Genomic DNA, 24,866 nt, shown 5'->3' with positions numbered 1-24,866 from the left:
CTCCACCGCTCATTATCAGAGCCCTCTCTTTGAGAAAACATCTAAGGTTTTCCTGAATTAGAGAATAGTGTGCATTTCAATATCATTGAACGAAAGTAATAATAATAGTCATTCTTTTCAGAATTATCTTTTTTTGTCTAAAATTTGTTTCACATGTTTTGAGGAGGGTATTTATGGGTGGGTGTGTGTGTGTGTGTGTGTGTGTGTGTGTGTGTGTGTGTGTGTGTGTGTGTGTGTGTGTGTGTGTGTGTGTGTGTGTGTGTGTGTGTGTGTGTGTGTGTGTGTGTGTGTGTGTGTTGTGTGTGTGGAGGGGGAAAACATTGGGTAACGTGACTCATACTGGATCTGGTTTGGCAGGATTTCTAAGATGGAAGCAGAGAGGAGAGCCTAGAAAGGCTGAAAGCAATATAATAGACTGACTATAGCCTGTATACTGTTCAATCGTTTTCTGTGAACTTCTGTGGATCTACTTGGATCGCCTAACTGTCTAGCTGTCTTCCCACCCAGGCACTGTTTACAGGTAAGTTCAGTTATACTGTCTGTATTCTGTATTGAACTTCAGGTGTGGCTTTTGCCAAGAATGCATTGAGCAATTCACAACAGCAACAAAAACCATGGGTTGGGATTTAACTTAACATGAATATAGATGGAGATTTATTTTTCTATGCAATGTAGTTCATTAAATTGTGAACCCCACTGGTATATATTCTTCTGATCCCTACTTTACAAGTACTTTACAACTTAGTTAGGAATTCAATATAGTTAGGAGTTTGTGATGTGTTGTGAATACATGAGTGAGCATCAGGTATTCCGGTTTGTTTCTGATTGAAAACAACGGAGAAGTTAGAACAGAAAGTTCTATTTTCTCATTCTCACATTAGTGTTTCTCCGATGGGCCTTATTGCTTCACTTTAAGTAGTCAGAAGTAGACAGAAGTAGTCTTTGAAGCGAGCCAAGTAATGGGATTCAACCTAAGTCTGTCTTTCCCCATATACTGATTAGGACTAACCAGGGTCGGAGGGTTTTTTTGTGCAATGGTTCCACAGCTTTTACCATGATAGTAAGGCCTATCTAAGGCACTGGTCTTGGTAATCCAGACAGTAGGCTAATGTGTTAACAGTTCTCTGGATACAGAAGAAAGGCTCCACCCGCATTTCTTCTGAGATCTAAATATTTGACTCCTTTCCAAACACTGCATCAATTATGCTAGTTCTTCCCTGATCTGGAATTAGACATGGACACGACACAAAGAAACAACATTCAGAACAGTCAATATTACAACCAATCAAATATATATATATATATATATATATATATATATATATATATATATATATATATATATATATATGTTGTTGTTGTTGGAAATTTCTTTATTAGAAACAATCCCTTGAGATGAATCATCTCGTTTTCAAGGAGGTCCTATAAACTACAATATGGACATTTTATCGTACAATTCAGCAAGACAAGACAAACAAAACAAAACAAAACAAAGCAAAACAAAACACATGGACATAGCACATATATCATTGTGTCATAAATCTGTTAAAATGATGGTTATTAAAAACATGAAAACATGAACAGGTGGTCTCTAGATGGGAGGATAGTGTAGTTTTAAACAGGTTGAATGATGTTATGGAGCGAATATGGATTGGTAGATTGTTCCAGTCACAGGGAGCTTTGGATATAAATGCTTTTTTGCCAGATGATGTAGGTGTACTGAAGTAGATTTGTGAACAATGCCTGAGTTGATGTGATGATGTGTATGGTACCAAAAGTTGTTTTAAGCACTGTGGATAATTGAAGTAAATGCATTTGAATATGAATTGTAGCCAGTGCTGGTGTCTTCTTGAGGTGGGAGATGGTAAATTGAGAGTTTCATAAAGGGTGCAGTGGTGGATCATGTATGGACAGTCGAGGACAAATCTGCATAATTGATTGTAAACTGAATTGAGCGGAAGAAGGTGTGTTTAGGGGCGGTCTGATAAATTACGTCTGCATAATCAAGTATTGGTAGTATGAGTTGTTGAACTAGTCTCTTTCGTACTGTAAATGTAAAACAGTTTCTATTTCGGTAGAGAACACCAGTGCTGAAGTTAATTTTCCGGGCTATGTTATCTATATGGCATTTTAATGATAAAGTTGAATCAAGCCAGAGACCAAGATATTTTGTTTGTTCAACTCTATGCAGTAGTGTACCATCGAGGCAAGAAATATTGAAGGATTGACTGTTAGTTTGTGCTTTGATATTCTGATTGGTCCCGAAAAGCATTGTATTTGTTTTTGTTTTGTTGATAAGTAATTTATTTTCTCTGAGCCATGATTCGAGATAATTGAGGTTAAATTGCAATATATAGACACACTGTATGTGTCTATATATGTGTATATGTGTGTTTGTGGGACAACCCTAACCCTAATATATATATATATATATATATATATGTATGTCATACTCGCGTCAAGACAACTTGAACTTCTCTCATGACATCATAAAACATTCAAGATGGTTCATCTTTAATCACAAGTACTATCTTATCTAAATCTGCTTTTCTTTGTATGTTTCTTTATGTTAGGAGGAAACCTGTTCAATACATTACATAAGAAAACAAGTTTCATGGAGAAAACTGCCATTCAGATGCACTTTTGTGTTACATATTCTATTAGTGTTATAAGCATCTGTTATATATATCATGCTCTGGAGAAAGCGGTGAATTATATGACAATGGGCAGAAAGCAGGAGGCCTCTTTCGGCAAGGGTTAGGGTTGTCCCACAAACACACATATACACATATATAGACACATACAGACACAAATACAGACACAAACATGCACACACAAATACACAAACACACATCTGCTTGTACACGCATGGATAGACACACATGTACACACGTATACACAAACATAAATGATCCTCTTCTCTAAAGACGCCCTGTGGGGAAGTTTGATCTGCTTTGAAGTCAATGCACCACAATTTATTTTCTATTTGAATTAATTCATCTAATAAATTAAAATGGCTGGGGAGTGGACCACGACCTTCATCTGGACCTTCCACTGGGCAGATGGCCTGGGCCCCGTTTCCCGAAAGCGTCGTTAGCCTAAGTGGATCGTGAAGTGCGTCGAAAGGGCATCGTAGAGTTTTCACCGCGTTTCCCGAAAGCATCGTGGGGAACGAACGTCTTGAAAACGCTCGTAGCTAACGAGTACTCCAGGGGTGCTCGTAGGTACTCGTAGGACGCTATAAGCATCGTCAGCTATAGCCTCAGTGGCGACACCATCGGACATTCCGTCTATTGGATGCGTTTTATTAAAACGCATTGCGCCTTTATGTTCTTAGTTTGGTAATTAATAAAGATTATTAATTAATTTATTAATAAAGATGTTAAAATGGCCAAAATAAAACGGGACAGTCCAGAAAATGTTTGCGCAGGCAGGGCACTCAAAATGTGTGAGAGAAAGTGGGGGGATTTGTGCAGACTGACATAGGCTACTCATAAAACGTAGCATAAAATAATGTAAAAAATTAAAAAATTAAAAATAAAGAAATAAAATAAATTATAAAAAACAAGCAAAGGAGCCGGCCAAAGGCTGGGATATGGTGGGGATTGGTCACGTTGACGGGAATGTTTAGTGACATGTGGGAGGGTGGAGGGGGTTAAAAAAAAGTCTCAATCACTCTTCGACGCGCATGAAAACCAGCCACGTAGTTATGAGGGAGGCCGTCCTCACACCGATCTTCCTCATCGTCATCGTCCTCAACGTCCTCCGGTTCAAGCAATGCCACCCCAGCCTTAGCTGCAATGTTGTGCAACATAGCCGCCCGTCACACATATCACGGCGCATGCCTTGGCCGGCGAAAACTGGAGCCCTCCGCCTGACATGTGAAGGCATCTAAAGAGCAACTTCCACCTCCCGATCGTGCGCTCAACGATGCACCGGGCCAGACGGTGGGCTTCGTTGTAGGCTATTCCTCATCAATAGGCCTACATACCTTACCCTATTTCCGGAGGTGCTTTTATAGCCAATCAAATTATCAATCAAGGAAACCCTTATGCGGAATCAGATTAAGTCGGCTCTCTTTGCTGCGCAAAGCATGTTTCAGAAATCAGCCCATTAAGATAAATGCAGTTGTCACACAAGCTATTTTTAATTTTTGGTCATATGGAATTATTACAGGGGGGAAAATGCCGTGAAACGCACAGTGCATTCAGGATTAGGACTGATATATGTCGGTTTAAGCCTAATCAATTGTGTTTTAATGTCTTTAGCATTCATATAATTGCAGTCTATTTTTTTCGTAGGCTACTCTGCTGTTGTCCTTGATGGGGATATATTTTAACCCTTTTTAACACAATTTTCCTGCGACATTCCTGCGTCTCCCCCTCCTACGGAGCCCATTTCAGCACCGTGTCAGTAGACAGTTACAATCCTACGACGTCGTGAGTGCAGCGAATGCGCGTTCACGTTAAGAGGAGTTTCGGGAAACGCTCCAAAGAAATTATCGATGGATCGCAAGATCCATCGGGAGAATGATCGTACGAGCGAAGATGCATCGTTATCGGGAAACGGGGCCCTGTTGGGGCCGGACAAAGGATCTTCATAGATGTCTCTAACAGAATACAATGTAATGCTCTCAAGGAGTACATTCATCATATACATCACATTTTTTCCATAAAGCTAACTATACACTTGCTTTAAATATAAGCAAATATTTAACAAACTTAAATTGTCAAATGTGTTCCATGAGTATCATAAAACATGTTTCTGTTAGTTCACTCTACATATGACAAAGATGTTTTAATAGCATTTTAATATCTGAACATTAAACATCGAAACATCTTAACTATGGCGACGCATTAGTGCCATAATTCACTAATGTGATAAAAGATGCATTCGGGCGTATTATATTATTCCACACACACGCGTAGATTAACTGCGAGCGGCCGCGCAAATTACCTCTGCGTGCGCAAAACAGCCTCTCGCGCGTAACAGCCTCTCGCAAATGATGTTCTGCTCTCGCGCGCAAATTTAGTTTTGGCACTATGGGGGAGGGAACCAAGGCAGGGCGGGCTTTCATATGATTGGCCGTTTCTGAAGCGCGATATTTGATTGACTGCCCTCCTCTCATTCAATTCTGAATTGTACAGTAAATGACTGAAACGATAGTTACGTATTGTAACTCTAGATTCTATTGCCGCGTTTCCACTGCAGGGTGCGGAACGGATCGGATCGCAAAGGTGCGGTAGGGAGGGGGCGGTATAGCCCAGGGCCCCGTTTCCCGATAACGATGGATCCACGCTCGTACGATCATTCTCACGATCGATCTTGCGATCCATCGTCAATTTCTTTGGAGCGTTTCCCGAAACTCCTCTTAACGTGAACGCGCATTCGCTGCACTCACGACGTCGTAGGATTGTAACTGTCTACTGACACGGTGCTGAAATGGGCTCCGTAGGAGGGGGAGACGCAGGAATGTCGCAGGAAAATTGTGTTAAAAAGGGTTAAAATATATCCCCATCAAGGACAACAGCAGAGTAGCCTACGAAAAAAATAGACTGCAATTATATGAATGCTAAAGACATTAAAACACAATTGATTAGGCTTAAACCGACATATATCAGTCCTAATCCTGAATGCACTGTGCGTTTCACGGCATTTTCCCCCCTTAAATAATTCCTCTTCACACCTGTGAATAACCCGGGAGACGTCCATGATGAGGAATACAACGAAGCCCACCGTCTTGCCCGGTGCATCGTTGAGCGCACGATCGGGAGGTGGAAGTTGCTCTTTAGATGCCTTCACAAGTCAGGCGGAGGGCTCCAGTTTTCTCCGGCCAAGTCATGCGCCGTGATATGTGTGACGGCTATGTTGCACAACATTGCAGCTAAGGCTGGGGTGGCATTGCTTGAACCGGAGGACGTTGAGGACGATGACGATGAGGAAGATCGGTGTGAGGACGGCCTCCCTCATAACTACGCGGCTGGTTTTCATGCGCGTCGAATAGTGATTGAGACTTTTTTTTAACCCCCTCCACCCTCCCTCATGTCACTAAACATTCCCGTCAACGTGACCAATCCCCACCATATCCCAGCCTTTTGCCTGCTCCTTTGCTTGTTTTTTATAATTTTTTTTATTTATTTATTTTCTTATTTTTTTTAGTTTCTTTTATTTCGTTATTTTTTATTTTTTTTAATTTGTTTAATTTAATTTATTTTTTACATTATTTTATGCTACGTTTTATGAGTAGCCATGTCAGTCTGCACAAATCCCCCCACTTTCTCTCACACATTTTGAGTGCCCTGCCTGCGCAAACATTTTCTGGACTGTCCCGTTTTATTTTGGCCATTTGAACATCTTTATTAATAAATTAATTAATAGTCTTTATTAATTACCAAACTAAGAACATAAAGGCGCAATGCGTTTTAATAAAACGCACGGACATTCCGTCTATTGGATGCGTTTTATTAAAACGCATTGCGCCTTTATGTTCTTAGTTTTTAATAAAACGCATCCAATAGACGGAATGTCCGATGGTGTCGCCACTGAGGCTATAGCTGACGATGCTCTTAGCGTCCTACGAGTACCTACGAGCACCCCTGGAGTACTCGTTAGCTACGAGCGTTTTCAAGACGTTCGTTCCCCACGATGCTTTCGGGAAACGCGGTGAAAACTCTACGATGCCCTTTCGACGCACTTCACGATCCACTTAGGCTAACGACGCTTTCGGGAAACGGGGCCCAGCTCAGTTCCGAGGTCGCGTTTCCACTGCCGACAGTACCCTTGGTGGTAGGCCGGATGTCGATCGCCGCGGCAGCTACGTAAACATCGTAAACAACGTCTTCCTCCCCAAGAATGCAGACGAACGTCTCCACCTCCTTGTTCGCCCAAGCAAGCTTTTTACGCGACTTGTTAATTGTAAAGAATAATAGCTCGAGGCTACTGTTTGTTTGTTTTTATCCCCGCGTCACCCGGAAGTGACGATTCTGTCGACCAATCAACGGAGGGGGGGTGTAGCTAGAATTTCACGGGACCCTTTCAGGCGTCTGGTCTCGTTTTGGGTACCGCAACGGAGGAGTCCCGAGAATGGGGCCGGAACGGGTACGGCAAAGTCCGGGTCACGCCCACTTTTGGCGTTCCGCACCCTGCAGTGGAAACGCGCCGTCCGCCGGCGCCCGACTATATCTGCGAAATGCGGATGTCGTTGAGGCACGCCGCACGCGGACGTAATTGAGGCCCACGCTGTTGGTGGGCGGGGAGTACAAATTTTTCAGTGCTACGGCTCACGCCTAGGGATAACCCAATAGCGATAGCCCTAAAAGGCTGCGCCTATACTCATAGAATCTAGAGTTACAATACATAACTGTCGTTTCAGCCATTTACTGTACAATTCAGAATTGAATGAGAGGAGGGCTGTCAATCAAATATCGCGCTTCAGAAACGGCCAATCATAGGAAAGCCCGCCCTGCCTTGGTTCCCTCCCCCATAGTGCCAAAACTAATTTAGCGCGTGAGAGCAGAACATCATTCGCAAGAGGCTGTTACGCGCGAGAGGCTGTTTTGCGCGCGCAGAGGTAATTTGCGCGCTCGCAGTTAATATCTACGCGTGTGGAATAATATAATACGCCCGAATGCATCTTTTATCACATTAGTGAATTATGACACTAATGTGTCGCCATACTTAAAGGCACCCAGTGCAACTTTCAAGGCTTAAAAATAAACATTCAATTTCTAGTCTTTTTTACACGTAGTAAGTTTCAATAACTCCATACCATTACATACCGACATTTAAGCAGCAAAGATGAGACAAAATCGATAACAACAACAATGCCGCCATTTTCTTTATTTTTTGTAACCTACAATAAATAAAGCAGGCTTCCAGTCAATGGAAAAATGGCTTCTCCCCACCGGCGATTGTTGTTGTTTACGATTTTCTATCAGTTCTCACCACACAACGACGTCTCATCTTTGCTCCTTGAATGTCGATATGTAATAATAATAATAAAATAATAATACATTTAATTTAGAGGCGCCTTTCAAGACACCCAAGGTCACCTTACATAGCATATAGTCATCATACATTTTTTAAAAAACAAGACATTGTGGAAAAAATAAATAAATAAATAAATAAACATAAGCAATAAGAAATAAATAAAACAAAAACAAGACAAAACGAAACAAAGAAAAAAAAAAAATCAAAACAAATCAAATCAGTTAGACGTTGTGTGCGAGTTTGAACAAGTGAGTTTTGAGTTGTGACTTGAAGGTTGTAATGGTGTCTGACTGTTTTATGTGTGGGGGGAGGGAGTTCCAGAGCCTGGGTGCTGAACAGCTGAATGACCGGGCACCCATTGAAGTGAGTCGTGATGTGGGGATACATAGTAGTCCAGCAGAGGTTGAGCGGAGGGAGCGGGAGGGAGTGTATTCTTGGAGGAGGTATATGGTAATGGAGTAATGGTATGGAGTTATTGAAACTTACTACGTGTAAAAAAGACTAGAAATTGAATGTTTATTTTTCATTGAATGTTTACATAAAGTTGCACTGGGTGCCTTTAACACCCACTTTTTCAAATGACAAACAATCAATAATCCTATAATTACAAATAATCCATCATCAATGGATAGTTTGTTATAGTAGATTGTTGCTTTGGTCATGTTGTGGAGTTATTTTAATTTGAATTGGGCTCTGACAAAATGATCTATGATATATTTACTGTAGAGATATGGGTGATGTGATAAAGGGTTTTGACAATAGCATGGATCCAAATGATATGCCAACCTTGCCTGTATTTACTGATTACACATTTACAGATATCTTATCTTATCTAAACATTCACTTATTACTAGGAATACATTTGAAACACTAAAGAGAGCTTAGTTAACTTCAAATGACCTTTTATGTCAAATCTTTATGCTTAAAAAATTACAAGTAGAATAATATTAAAATCTGTGCGTGCTTTTCAAGTGTTTGAATGGAGAGTGGGAGGTGCCGATTCCATTCTGTGGATGGAGTCGTCTCCATGGCAACATGCTGTACAGAGACCTAGCAACCGAGGGGTTGTTTGGTGTGTGTGTGTGTGTTTATGTGTATATTTGTGTGTGTTTGTGTGTACATGTATTTATGTATTGGTGCATGTGTCCCTGTGTGTGTGTGTGTGTGTGTGTGTGTGTGTGTGTGTGTGTGTGTGTGTGTGTGTGTGTGTGTGTGTGTGTGTGTGTGTGTGTGTGTGTGTGTGTGTGTGTGTGTGTGCTTATGGTTTCAGTCTAAATTGGCATGCAGTTTTACAAAGAAAGAAAGCCCTCCATTTTGACCCCCAGCCTCAAACACTCAAACCAGATCTGAATTGATCCAGAACAGAAAAACAAAGACGCACAGAAGGCCCTCATGGCCGGTGCTCTGAGCCGGTTCCCGTGATATCTAACACTGGATTTATCTTATGGTTGTGATATACCTAGTATATCACAATACCTGGTGATATACTAGGTATTGTGATATACCTAGTATATCACAACCATAAGACATGTTTGCCTCTCCTTAACAATTTAGAAAGTCACACATGTCAACGGTAATTTTATGGAGGATTAATGTCATGTGACAGACTGGTACACAATTAAAGTATAATGTACGCATTTTCAACATGTTGCGAAAGTTGGCAGCATCTTCTTGCAGGGCTTTGAACACGGTGTCTGAATAATACTGTAGTTTATGAAAACTAGACAATGACAGCTATTTAAATGCCTACAAGGCATCATTTTGTCTATGTATACTTATTGCCTTGACGTGAATCTGTTTCCTCAATTTCAGGAATAATTTGAGTTAAATAAATGTTTGAGTTGAATCGATTAAATTGATTAACATTAACTGATACAAAGGAAATAATATAAAAAAAATATTGGCACTGAAGCACAAGTAGGCTAGCCTATCTTTTGGCATTCAGCATTCATCTTTCAAAAACGAAAAACACAGAATTATTCCGGCCTCGTCCTTGAGTGATGATTCAAATATACCTTTATTTGAACAATAATGATTTGCAAGCCAGACATCTGCCATCGATGCTGCTAGTAGCCTCCTTATGTTGCCTTGACAGTAATCCCATCGACCTCCGACAGGTGGCAGCACGTCGATCGAGCAGACTTCTGCCCATACAGCTCACTATAATATAGTTAACGTAGCACTGTCTCTCTGAATTCAGCTTATATCTTGGTAGCCAATGGTTTGAGCCACTTCCAAGTCTTCCAGGCGGTACTTTTGTAACATTCTCAGTTCTCAAGCAGATTGAAAGTGAAGCACTATGAGCGCCAGGCTTTATTGCTCACAATCTGATCAAGTCATGCAATTATAACCATGTTATGGAGAAGATATGTGTTATCTTTCACACGGATCCACTTCTCCTCCTGAGTCGTGAATCCTCAGACCAGGGGCGTTGCTAGACCTAGAGTTTTACTGGGGCACAGGCCCCCAACTGCCAACATTTTTTTTTTACATGTGCACAATATGAAATAGATGGATACAGAAGGGTATGTACGAGCTTCAAAATCATTGTCTCTGTCATACTGTAGTAGAGATGCACCGATCAACCGGCCGCCGATTAAAAAAGCCGGTTTTGTATCCAATCGGCCACAATCGGTGACCTGCCGGTCACTGTCGTAATTTCCGTTTTTCGGCCGATCAAACTCACCCGCATGCGCGGTGCGTAGCAGCTCAAGGCGCCCAGAGCGCGGGAAGAAAACATGTCGCTGGTTTGGACTTATTTCACTGTGTGCCAGGACGACCCAAAACACGCTGTTTGTAATGCTTGCAAGTCAAAAATAAGCCGTGGGGGATCATGTTGCTAGGTACGCGTCCTGCGTCCCTGACGCATTAAAATCTGAAAGGACGCACTAAACTCACTATCCATGCGTCCCGGGGACGCATCTAATTTTCCCCATGAAAAACGATACATTGTGAACATTAAACAACTCGTGTTTAATCACAGTAACTGGCCAAAGAAACCTTCTTGTGAGCAGACCAGACAAGCGCTGTTTCAACCCTCTGCGCATCTACTCGGCGCAGACGTGATCCCCTGTACAAAGTATCGCGACATGCTAATTTAGCCGCTACCAAAACAACTAGCTCGTCACCGCTGATTTCATTTCAACAATTAAAAATACGAACTTCATAGTAAATAAACCCACGTTTCCACTGCTCGATGCTGTGCTCATTCGTGTCGATTATGTTGTAACGTTTAGGGGACGTGCTGTCATGAAATAAATGAAACATAATCCGGTGGTGGTGATGAAAACTACATTGAACGGCAGCCGCCATATTGTTATGCCCAAACGGCGCCTGCGCATACATCGCGCTTCCAACGAGATCCCGTTTTTCTCGAGAAACAGGCAGAGAAGAGAGAACGCAAAAATACCACCAAAGAAAAAGATTAAACCTATTGCAGGTCAGCCAACTATTGCAGCTGCATTTTCTGTCCCCACTACCTCTGCACTCCTCCCTGACTCTGATCAGCCTAGAGAGAGTACCTCAACATTGCCTGTACCTACTTCTGCCTCCCCCTCTACTGAGCCTGATGAGCCCACTGCAGAAGAAGTGCCTCAACCTTCTACATGTTCCTCCCAAAAAAAGCGAACTTTTCTGAAGCAGTGGCTCACCACATACAAATGGCTGCGCTTTTCAGATGACAATTTCATGCATTGAGTTTAACACTATTAATTTCATTTAAGAAATAGAATAATAATAAAAAAGAAACACATTTTTTAAACTGGGGAGTCGGGACCCATTGAATTTCTCAGGGACCCACCCAACTCGCCACCTGTGGGTCCCGGGGACTCACTACATTGAAATCCTATCAACATATTATATGATTACAATTATTTCTTAGAAAATCGGTATGGGAAAAACCGGTTTTGGCAGGTCAGACCTCCTTAAAAAACGGAAATCGGTATCGGCCAAGAATTTTGCAATCGGTGCATCTCTATACTGTAGGCTATATTAAAGCACTGGTAAAGGTAAAGACGCAAAGATGGATTCATGAGTACCGTACAATTATATTTATTTAAACACATACACATCTCAAAGATTTACAAATAAGGTAACTGACAAATAAACAAAAAGTCTCTTTATGACCTTCACCTCTTTATCAGGAGAAGTCTACACATCTATATTTATTTAGAAGCTGTGTGGAAACAGCATAATTTTGCCAGAACGACATGTACTAAAAAGGCAAGAAACAAGGTTTAAAACTAATAGAATTTCTGACTTAAGGTGAGGTGGCTCATTGCCACCAATCAACCTGGAAAATGTTATAGAACCATCAAAGCTCTTAAATTAAACTAAATAAGGCCATACACTACTGCATAGAGCCTTTTTAAATGATTATTTTTTCACTATTAAGCTGTATCGCCGCGCCTTCATGGTGGCAAAGCGGTCAATAACGTGGCTTTGACTCACTTTGCATAGTTGCTCCTTTTCAATGGACAAAAGAGAAAGTTGGTGAAGCCTTCCTTGCCCCATGGTTGACCTAAGCCAGGTGTGGAGCCTTCTCAACACACTGAAAGATCGCTCACAACTACAACTGTTTACAGGAATTGTGAGTGCAATGATCTGAATTATCTGTGTCAATGTTGGGATCATTGTTGGATCCAGTATGTTAAATACACCCTGTATATCCATAATTTCCTTTTTTGTGTTAAGGAAGTTTTTGTCTAAAACTTCCTCAAGTTTTGAAGACAGACAATTTTTCATTCATTATTCATTTTCCGCGTGTGTGCGTGCACACATGGTGTGTGTGTGTGTGTGTGTGTGTGTGCTATAAAACTACAGGCTACAGACGCTCAGTATTGAAAAACTGGTGCTAATTATGTGGGCAACATTCTTTAACAGCAATCAAGTTGTCATTGTTTGTGTCAAACAAGTTGTGAATTTGATGTAACGTTAAAAAAGGAGATGACTTACTCTGGGCTGTTTCCAGCTCCCGTGGTTTCCAACGAAACATGATTAACAAAAAAACAAGGAATTGAAAGCTACTTACAATATGCCTAGGTTACATTAATTTCCCCTGATGGCAGCAATTGTTCCACTTTCAGCTGGAATTCACGGTACATCAAAATCACGTGTCTTCTTTAGATTTCAGTTCCCTTTATTTATTCACACAGTTCAGCAGCGGCATTTATTCAGAATCAGAGCCCAAATTAAAGCTGCATCTAGGGCGACTATCACTACCCAGCAGAAAAATAGATGCACTATAAATGGTTTTGTATAGCAGTCACGAACATGAGCATAGTTGTGGAAATGCTGGTGTTAGAAAACAAAGTTGACGGGAATTAAAGTGCTGCACATCGACTGTACAAATGTAGATTATTCATCACAATAATTTTAATTCAGAAATCGAATAGGCTAATAAACTCTGAATTGTGAGATAAAATTCAGCATTCTGATAATAAAGTCAGAATACTTGGATAAAATCCGAATTCTGATAATTAAATCCAGCATTAAAGGTTCATTTAAGAAGGTTCTCACCAGTCATTTGTCGCCTGGTCGCAGTGTCAAGTTTTTTTTAAAGTAGTTCACTAGTCGTAGCGTGCAAATAAATTGCAGTGTCAGAATTCTGAGAATTTTGTCAGCATTCAGATTTCTCAGAATTCTCTTACACTGCAAATTAAAGCGCTACTACTAGCAAACTAGTTTCAGCGTGACTGGAGAGAACTTCCTTAAATTAACCTTTAATGCTAGATTTGCATCAACGCTATTGCGTGAATTAGTATGGTTCTCTTTCATGGAAGCCGGAAGTGGGAGATTCCTTATTTTTTTTACCATTATTGTTTTATTAACAAATTTCTCCTACAGGGGATTGATAAAGTTCTATCTAGACTATTGAACAGAAAGAAACACTTGGTCATACTTTACACACTTTCAGAAGAGTCACGTGGATGAATCCGTAAATAACTGATTTTTTTCATTGGTTGTTGCGTTAAATCTTACCCAGATACAATAGGGCTATTTTCTGATTGGCTTTTATGTAGCCCCTTTCGTTTTTTGATTGGCTGGTAAGAGGCAGGCTCGACTGAAGACTCCCGAGGCAGCAGGAGATGCACTTGATGAATCCTGCCGATTCCATAGCGAGAGCGGCGCTTCTGCAGATGAATTTAATAATGATCAATGGAATTTTACTGGGGCACTGGAGACTTTTACTGGGGCACGTGCCCCAGTAAAAAGGGGCTGACGACGCCTCTGCCTCAGACCATTTTAACACATTCTTCATGTATCGATAAGCTTGGTGTTAGGTCTTATTTAATGTGCCTGACCTCACTGCAAACAGAATAGATAATAGGCCCCTTTGCGTCATTCCTTAACTGAAATTAATGTTGAATTTGTACTCCAAAACCAAAACAATCATGGCGTTAGAACTAGGTTTTGTTTGTGGAAGTCTGGTCTCAACCTTAAAAAGACATTCATGACCAAAAAGGTTGTTTAACACATCTCGATACCAATAAAAAGATTAAGCCCAGTATTGGTTGAGTGGTTTACTCACTCAGATCCAGCCTCAATATATAATCATGTCTGTGAGTGGACAATTTATACATCAGTAGGCTATAAAGTTGATTATAACTATTACTTTAGTGTACAGCAGTGAACCCCAATTAGCGGCCCGCGGGCCAGATCCGGCCCGCAAGAGCAAAATGTCCGGCCCGCGCAGACCCACATGTCACATGTCATCTCCAAAAAAAAAAAAAAAAAATTTTTTTTTTTTTTTTTTTTTTTATTTGCGCGGTCTGCTATATTTTCCCCTCAGCCCACACCATCCACTTGACCGTTGACGTTACTGCGTGCTGACGTAATAACGTGCTTCGTGCGTCACTTTCCCGCTATCCAAAAATCAACGGATTGAAAATTGATGAAAGAAACATGTCATTTGCCATGAAAAGGAAGGTCAACCAGGAGAACCGCCAGTTTAAAACTGAATGGACCGATGAGTATTGCTTTTCTTTACCGGACCATGCCAACGCAAAGCCGACATGCTTAATATGCAAGCAGAGGGTGGCTGTCATTAAATCGGACAACCTGACACAAACTGTTTGCATGCTGCCAGCTTTAATGGAAGTTTCCCAGAAAAATCTGAGCAACGCAAACCAAAGATTGCAAGCATGTTGACATCATACAAGCGGTCAGTTTTAACCATATGCAAAACGGCATCGGCACAAGAGAGCGCAACAGCTGCTTCATTGCATGTTTTCTGGATGCTTGATAAAGCTAAGAAGCCCTTTGCTGATGCAGAGTTCATTAAACAATGTGCAATTCACATGGCTGGTGAAATCTTAAATCAAGAGGAAAAAATCTAAACAAAAGTTGTGGAGCTATGAAAGCAGGTGCCGAGGAAATGTCAGCTGAACACAAAGATCTGTTGCTGCACAACGATGTTCGCTGGCTGAGTAAAGGCCGTGTGTTGGAGAGGGTGTGCGACCTGCGTGATGAACGTGTGTCATTTTTATCCAGCCTGCAGAGCCCAAAAGCCCGCGAATTTCTGGCGGGCTGACGCCAAGGTGTTGGCAGATGTTAATTTTTTGTGACATCATGTCTCATCTGAATCACCTTAACCTGCAGCTACAAGGCAAGAACCACACTGTTGCTGACATGTACGAAGCGATTGAAGCCCTCCAGTCGAAGCTGGATGCTATTTAAACCTAATTGATCTAGCCCTCCTGCATTATCGCAAAAACAGTAATTATAATTAAAGCTAAATTTGCACATAAAAATGGCGAATTAGAAAAATGAAACGACATTTCGGCCCTTGGCATGGCATGTTTGACCAAATTTGGCCCTCTGGAAAAACTAATTGGGGAACCCTGGTGTACAGTGTACAGAACAACTGGATGTGTGCAGTGGATTTCATTATATAACATCATCGTCTATTCATCTAGAACTCCTTCTATTTCTTTGTTTCAGGGTGTTGGTGGAGATAAGCAAGGGCTCGTCAGGCAGCAGCGATGAACTGGTCCGGCCTGGAGAGCCTGATCAGCGGGGTCAACAAGTACTCCACCGTGTTCGGCCGCTTGTGGCTGTCCATGGTCTTTGTGTTTCGGGTCATGGTCTTTGTGGTTGCAGCTCAAAGAGTTTGGGGTGACGAAAACAAAGATTTTGTCTGTAATACGAAACAGGTAAGGAAAAGGTGGAGCCTGAAATAAATGAAAACAACAAAGTCTCTGTGTGCTCACTGTGTGTTATCAACCTTTAACCCAACGGCCCGTTGATAACTACGACCCCCCCCCTTGTTCCCCTTCAAGCCGGGCTGTACCAACGTGTGCTATGACAGCATCTTCCCCATCTCCCACATTCGTCTGTGGGCCCTGCAACTGATCTTCGTCACCTGCCCGTCCCTCATGGTGGTGGCCCACGTGAAGCTGCGCGAAGAAAAGGACCTTAAGTACACCGTACTGCACGAGGGCTCCCACCTGTACAGCAACCCGGGCAAGAAGAGGGGGGGGCTGTGGTGGACCTACCTGCTGAGTCTGGTCTTCAAGGCAGGCTTTGACGCCTCGTTTCTCTACGTTTTGTATCGGATATACCATGGATATGACATGCCCAGGTCACCACAAACACACGCAAACTATTACATTTTATTGTCATATATCTAGATTTAGATATCGATTTTCTTAAAGGTCCCATGACATGAAAATCTCACTTTGTGAGGTTTTCTGACATAAATATGAGTTCCCCTAGCCTGCCTATGGTCCCCCAGTGGCTAAAACTTGCGTTTGGTGTAAAACTAGCACTAGCTGTTCTGCTCGCCTTTGAAAAAACGGAGGCTCAAGCGGGCTGATTTGGAATGTCTGTATTCATGACGTCATCAGGAATCTCAGCTCCTCCCCTTACTCTGCCTGGCCCGCCCAGAGACGTTGGCCCGCCAATGAAAATCGACCGTGCGAGCGCCACATGTGTGTGTGTGAATACACACACTGTAACGCAAGTGTTTCTTGTCGGTTCTTTGACGTGTCTTGTATTTCCACAACAAGACTGTCTTGGGGGTTATCTGAGCCATGGTTGAGAAGGAATTGGGGGAAAGGAACTTTGGTTTGACTCGCTGAAGTACATGAACTGCGACATGCCGCCGGTTGCCGCGAGGCACCATCGCCCGGCAGCGGGCAGCCGGCAGCAGGCAGCGCGCGGTTCAGTCGACTTCAGGTTGATGTGAAAGTGGAAGAACCAGAGACGTCGCAGAACCCGACAAAGTCGTTGGTGATTCATAATATCGTCTGGAGGCGCACACAATATGTTATATGATATAGATATCTATGTATTATATGATATTATTTAGATATAGAGCTCCAGGACTGTAACGCTTCCTTGTTATTTGGATAACCGTTCTGCTGTTGGTGTGATGGCGCATAACACGTCGGACTCTCGTCTCTGGTATTTCTACAACGAGACTCGTATTGGGGGTTATCTCAGCCAAGGTTGAGAATGAATTGGGGGGAAGGAACTTTGGCTTTGACTCCCTCAAGAACATGAACCACGACAAGGAGGAGAAAGGGATCTTTGCCGGGCAGCGCTTATGCACCTCCGCCTCCGGCGGTGGTCCCTCAGCGGGGCTCAAGCGGGAGACATTCGCCGCCAACAATCCCTTTCTCCTCCATGTTGTGGTTCATGTACTTCAGCGAGTCAAACCAAAGTTCCTTTCCCCCAATTCCTTCTCAACCATGGCTCAGATAACCCCCACGACAGTCTCGTTGTGGAAATACAAGACACGTCAAAGAACCGACAAGAAACACTTGCGTTACAGTGTGTGTATTCACATTGATGTGGACGTTGAAGAACCAGGAACGTCGGAGAACCCAACACGGCCGTTTGAGATTCATAATATCGGCTCACACAGCTTTTGGCCGTGATAATATATATTATATGATATAGATATCTGTGTAGGCTATATGATAATATTTAGATATAGAGCTCCAGGACTCCCGTGTGTTCTAGAATATTTACAGAACACGGCTAAAGGCTGTGTGCGCCTCGCCATTGCGATACATCCACTGTAAACAGAGCGCATGGTACCGTGGCTGCAAGCTGCTCAGGGCCACACGCCCACCCTCCTCCTTGACACGCCCACCGAAACAGCGCATTTGGGGGAAGCTCAATGTGCGACTGGCTCGGAGTGGCTGTAACTCTGCACCACGGCTGAATTTCGGGAACGTCTTTGAATACTGTGTTAGTTGCCCACTAATACCTATATTAAAGAATACATAAAATAGCATGTCATGGGACCTTTAAGATTGCATATGTGCGCTAATAGAACATGCTGATATCCAGCACCTGTTTGTTAGATAGAATAGAATAGAATCAAAGATTTATTTGTCATTGGGTTAAATACAGTGTATTTACACAATGAAATGAAGGTGCATAATCGTAAGCATTTTCATGTAATTATATCAGATTGTCATTATATAGTTAATGACATTATATCAGATATTTTTTTCTGTCATTAATCAGATATACCTATCTGATTATATCAGATAGACATTGTTATCTATATGTTATTTTTGTGTCTTTGTATGTGTCTCATTATTTATCTGTTTCTGTGGATTTGTTTTTGGCGGTTGTTTTAATCATTTCTGCTATATCCTGGTTCATCCATCAGGTTGTCCAAGTGCTCCCTGGATCCCTGCCCCAACACCGTGGACTGCTTCATCAGCCGTCCCACAGAGAAGAAGATCTTCACCCTGTTCATGGTGGTCACCAGCGCCATCTGCATCTTGATGTGCTTGTGTGAGATGTTGTACCTCATTGGCAAACGGATTCAGAAAGCCCTCAGGGTTCAGAACTCCATTAACAGGCTCCTATTCGCCGAGCGGCACGAGATCAAAAACCTGGTCCCGCCCAGATCACAAACCCGCCGCCACTATTCCCCTCAGAGCAAAAGTTTAAGCAAGATGGACAAAGCCAAGGAGACCACGACAACCCTGTAGAGGACTCAAAAAACATTGTCCTGCACTCCATGAAAGTACAATTATAATAAAGCAGCTACAGTTGATGGACTGTAAGTCAAATATATATACTAGGATTAGACAATCCTAGTTATCCTACAACAAAGATATGATGGCCAAATGAATCATACGGATAGTTGTTATGGGGAAAGGTGATGGGACTTGTTTTTGACGTGTATTCATGCTATTTTAGACAACGATGGAAGTTTAATGCACTGATGTTCAGCATCTGTCGGCCAATTGCAACCAAACACCAGCCCTGTTCTGACCTTGAAACCAACCAAAGACACCAACCTAAGACTGGAGGAGAAATCAAGCATTTCTAAATGGAAAAAACACTGAAAATTGAGTGGAGTTTCAACTTCCTGATGGACCAATGTGTATTGGGGACAATTCTCAACCTAAGGAATACAATATATCGCAATCTAGGAGCCGTTTCACACCACAGCATCCATGCAAGAAATATATATTTTGCTGTGCTTGCAAAATGTCTTGCCAGAATACATAATTAGTCATGTATATAAGATAAAGTAAAAGAAAATCAACAATACCAAAGAAAATATAAATTGTTATAGTCAGTATACACTTGGTTATTCGGAACTCAGGCAAACCATCCTGACTCATGCACCATAATATTTTCTTTGTTTGATTTTGGGAGAGTAGGTGGGCATACATTTTTGTTAAATATCTATTTTTCTTGGTAGTTTTGTTCAGTTTTTAATTGTCCTTTCAAATAACACAGGAGATGCATACGGTACAATTCTTTGGAACCGGATTTGAACTGTAGGGAATAACATCAGTCACCCAACGTGCTGCTCCCATCGAAACATTTATTTTTGCCAAACTTTACCAAAAGTTATAAATGATTCTTCAAACAATAATTCATGAACTTAATTATTTGTCATTTGTCCCCCTGAAATGGTAGTAATTCCTAAGATTTCAAATAACAGCAGGCAGGTTTTATGTAGCATTTGGTGGATTGGACTTCTTGAGTCCGTTGACTTATGAATAGGTCGATGTGACGCACTTCTAACGCTTTTCAAGTGGCCATAAGTTAGAAAAGCACTGAATGCAGAATACCATGTGTCGTCTATATTATTAAAAAAACCAATGGTCTAGTTTAAAAAAAGTATGAAAGCAGTGCAATATGAATCAACAATATTATTATACAAGACAATTATTGTCAGATTCTTAAAAAGCCAGATTATACTATAACATTAATGTTGTCCGTCATGAATGACATTGGTGGGTTAGGTATGCGGCCTGTAATGTAACAGAGGCTGTATGTGTTGTGCGGACACAAACACACACTGCACACAAAGTACACATTATTCAGTTATAGTCAACGCTTTCCTCTGTATCACATTTTTTCATGATGATGTAACATAATTGGTACCTCTCGATCTTTCCTGCCCACCTGTGCAATGGTTTTAACCAATCCTCTCCTGGTTGCTGAGTCCTCCTCTTCACCAACGGACTGTGTAGCATGTCTTGTAGAGGCGTAGCAGTCAGGCTGATGGATCTGACTCACGCTTATCCAATGGTATCAAATGACTCATACACGCAACCAATTAGAAGCGTTCAACAGCAGCAAAGTAGGACATGCCGTTTTTTCTTTTTTTAGGATGGACCATTTTTGTCATGGAGCACATTTGTTTCGCCTTAAGCTTCAAAAGGTCCCAACTAATTATCCTAGATTTTCTTTTTTAGCCATTCATCCCCTGTGAGGTCAAGCGCCTTTGCTAGAACGTGTCTAGCAATGTGTTTGAAAGTACCATTCAGCTATAAAGAAATTGATGGACCTTCCTAGTTTTATGTCTATATTAACATTCAGTAGTGTAGCATAATTTTACATTCAAAGCGCCTTGCAAATTGAGGCTGAGAATAGTCAAAGCATATAATCATATATGCTTTATATTGTATCTATAAATATATATATAAACATGTATATGTATATTTATATACGTATATATAAACATCTTCAAATTAGAGTCCAAAAGAGAACAAAAATGGGGACAAACATTTTCATCACAGCAGGCATTCTGCTTATCTTGAAACACGAGCCTCCATAACCGTACTTTCCCCGTGTGTGTCTTGGCTTCCCAGTGCCTCTCCTTCTCTCTCTCCCTCTGTCCCCTCTCGTCTGCTCACAGCACTGTTCCCAGACCCCAGAAAGACTTGGATCAATTATGCCTTATCTTTTGTCAGCTTCTAACAGCTGCTATGTCATGCCTTATCAAAAGCACCCTATATATTAACTCACTGTCACAGGTGTCTAGGAAGCCTCCTCCTACTTGTCAGAGTCATAGTAGGCCTACTAAAGTACTTTTAATATTCATAATAAGCCAAGGAGCCAGTATCGTGTCACGGACAGGTTTTAATACTAGTCTCAGATTGAAGGGTAAGTAAGATTTAAAAACAATAATTTTAGTATTTTGTTAGAAATCTCCAAGCCATCCTTAAACTGTTTTAGGGAAATGCTCTTTGAGAATATCTGTTTTGAGTTGCCTCAAATGTGTGTAGTATGTGTGTGTGTTTGTGTGCCTGTGTGTGCGGTCATGACTCATAGCTGAGCATCAGCAGTGTTTTTCTCTACATCTATTATTTTCTGTATGTGACTGCTCTCTCACACTTGTAGACACAGCCAGCACCCACACAGTGCAAACACACGCAAATATAAACCTCCACCCACACTCAACACACAATAATAAAACTGAAAAGAAAAGAAAATATGGAATGCGGAAGAAAGGAAGAATTAGACGTACAGCTCTCTATTAAAAAGAGAGAAGCTAAAAGCATAATTTGTATATGTTTGTATTAATAGCTACTGAACAACAGTATTACAAATATATAGCCTAGCATTGTATAGCATAGCATATAACATTTATTTTTAACATAGCTAGAAGAATACAATATAACAACATAAAATAACTTACCACATAGTATAGTTTAAAAGATAACCCTAATAAAACAAAGAAACAGTTTCTTTAAACTGAAGCAGACAAAGAATATTTGATCCCAGTTTCTTTAATAAATCAAGATTACTGACAGCAGAGGAAGGATCTCCTAAGATTCCTCCTCTGAGAGTACCTTTGTAGGTAAAATGATTATTACAAGATATTACTAGGAGAGGTGAAAAAGATATATAATTTGAAACCCAAGAGATGCAGTTTTTTGTTTGAGTGGACTGCAGTCAATGTTACCTTTTCAAACAATCAAAAAAGACTATATGATGATTGCTTCATATACGACTCTCTGATGATGGGATCTGAGGGATTTTACATATTAGGTGTAAAAACAAAATAGGCATACAACAATAAAATGAGTCGTATATGAAGCAATCATATATTGTAGTTTTGATTGTTGAAACATAACATTGACTCAGTTCAGTCAGTTAAAAGCATCCAATTCTTCAATGAAAGACAGAGTGGTGTAATTCGGCCTTAAAACTCACTTGAGCCTCATGGTCTCTATGGCACATATTAACTATTAATTTATTAATGAAGAGGGTCCCTATCCTACTTACATTCTTCCTTCATCTCTAATTCACTCTTACCGTCTTTGCATCTTCTTCCTTTCCATCTCTTCTCTTTCCATCAGACTCATTCTTCAGTTGCTCGACAGCCTCCTCTCCGTCTCTTCAATCCACTCCTCTCTTGGCTGTATTTGGATTGCTCTAATTAATCAGCCTTAAATAGATGGTAGACCTACATAATTGACACAGCAACAGACACAGCGATCTACTACTTAAATACACAGATGGCACTGCAAGCTGTGTGCGTGCGTATGAATGTGAGTGAGTGAATCGGGTGAATTTTTTTTTTTAAATTTGATAGTCGGCAAGGCAAATAAAAATAAATCCATGTGTGAAAATTGTGTGCATCTATGTGTGCCCACTGTCACCTAAATAATTCAAGAAAGATTCAAATATTTACCCACAAATATTTATTAACATAAATTCCAGCTTTTAATAATAATATATTTGCATGAACCCTGCATGTGAAACACTGTTATTTCCCTCAGAGGACAATGCAGGGTAAAATATCTGTATTTATTGTTTGAGTTGAGTTGATGAGTTGAAATTCATTCGCAATAATATCATTGACATGGCTCTGTAAATGATATTAAGGAACAATGAGTGATGCAAATAAGTGACAGTTATCTACATTTTACCATCAAGATAAGCCACACTGAAACTCTTTGATTATAAACTTTTCTTTAAAAATGTTCCCCTCTGTCCTACTTCGTAATAGACACATATCTCTTACAGAATTTACATGAACATCAAAATATAACCCATAGAAACGGATCGATTATTTTTTGGGAATGTTGTTTGGGAACGTTGCCGGTAAAAGAATATGTTTAAATATGTAAAACAATGGAAACATCATATTTTAGGGCTATCGTATGATTTTGCAAAGTAATATGTTTTAGCATTTATTTTTTGGGTTAGGAATTTGAACATAGGTGAAAAGAGCGCTGAAGTGTTGAGGTGCTATAGGCGACGAACTAATAGCAATTAAAATATTTATTTAGTTTGCTAATTCAAATCTTTTCCATAGTTCTTATTATTCAGGTTATTATTATATGGATGGCAAAACAGTGGTAAAACTGGACAGTGCTGTCATTTGATGCAGTTGTAGGCAATTACAAGCCAAATAAATGTCTTAATTCATCTGTTAATGTGTTCGAATGGCGATCCTTTTTTTGTGGAAAAATTTATGTCAGTTTTGGATGGTCTCATAAACACCTTTTTGCTAAAATAAATAAATGAACACATAAATAAACACGTTTTTTAAATGATTGAGTTATTCTGCATTCTGTTATTATTTTGGTTATAACAAATAAGTAGCCTGTGTCTGCAGGCTTGTGTCTTATTAAGCCAATAAAAATGGCTTAATAAACTAATAACACTTACACACAGAATATCAGAAGTAGTGCTATAGGTAAACCACTCCAATATTCAAAGCAATTACCTTTTTTTTTTTACGAAATCTATGAAAATGTACTTATTTTCAAGCTGCATCACTTTTACTTAAATACCTTTAAAAAATACTCAAATAAGAGTATTATGAGATACATCATGTACAGATATTTTGTATTTCATCTATTTTATAATTTCCATACGCAGCCTTTAATCAAGCGCTAAATCAAACAATGAGCAGTGACTCTTGATAATTTAGTCATTTTAACATGCCAGACATCTTTAAACATGAGCTGGTATTGAACCACAATGAAGGCGACATGTTTGAATTGTGGCTTTAGATAAATGCACTGTTAGTTCATAAAGAGATCCCAAGTCTGGGAGGCATGCTTCCTTAAATATGTATAAACATTACTTTGTCTTGCTGTGTCTTTATACTGTACACAAATCTGGTTGAAATGCTAATGTTAGATATATTCAACTTGACGGTATAACATCAATATGTAGGCCAAAATTGTATTAAATCACACTTGACTATTGTTTTTAAATGTCAATAAAGAGACATTCTCCTTCGGAAAATAAAATCATTAATGTATAATAATATAGGTCATTTGAAGACTAAATAATTTTCATAATTACATATTCAGACCCAAGGACTGACACTGTCAAACTCAATGCCCTTTAAAGGACACTCTGCATGTTGAGTCCTGTAAGCCTTGATATATCATAAAAATGCCATCAATGATAGTCTATGGAAAATATGCTTATTATGGTAGTGAAGCCTAGTATTGTTGGGCGAGGTTGCGGGGGGGGGGGGGGGGGGGGGGGGGGGGGGGGGTTGGAGGTGCAAGCAAAGCAGCTGCAAACTGTAACAATGCCGAATTATTGTGCCAATGTAGAGGTTGGACTCCCTCTCTGAATCACGCCATCATGACCAGGCAGGGGAGTGGTTTTCAGGTATCTCTCTGGGTTTGTCTTAT

The 24,866-nt window shown here is 40.6% G+C and overlaps 1 protein-coding gene across 1 annotated transcript; it reads left to right on the top strand.

Annotated features, from left to right (window-relative positions):
* Positions 1-292: 292 nt before the first annotated feature.
* LOC130382439 (gap junction beta-4 protein-like) lies at positions 293-24,021 on the top strand. The gene is made up of 4 exons (XM_056590178.1): positions 293-520; positions 15,931-16,142; positions 16,269-16,570; positions 18,617-24,021. The coding sequence occupies exons 2-4, from the start codon at positions 15,972-15,974 to the stop codon at positions 18,942-18,944; spliced, it is 801 nt and encodes a 266-aa protein (XP_056446153.1). The 5' UTR covers positions 293-520; positions 15,931-15,971; the 3' UTR covers positions 18,945-24,021.
* Positions 24,022-24,866: the final 845 nt, after the last annotated feature.

This window comes from Gadus chalcogrammus, chromosome 5 (genome assembly GCF_026213295.1).
Source record: "Gadus chalcogrammus isolate NIFS_2021 chromosome 5, NIFS_Gcha_1.0, whole genome shotgun sequence".
NCBI classification, from domain to species: domain Eukaryota; kingdom Metazoa; phylum Chordata; class Actinopteri; order Gadiformes; family Gadidae; genus Gadus; species Gadus chalcogrammus.
The sequence above is the reverse complement of the archived record's forward strand: the minus strand, read 5'-3'. Positions and strand labels throughout refer to the sequence as shown.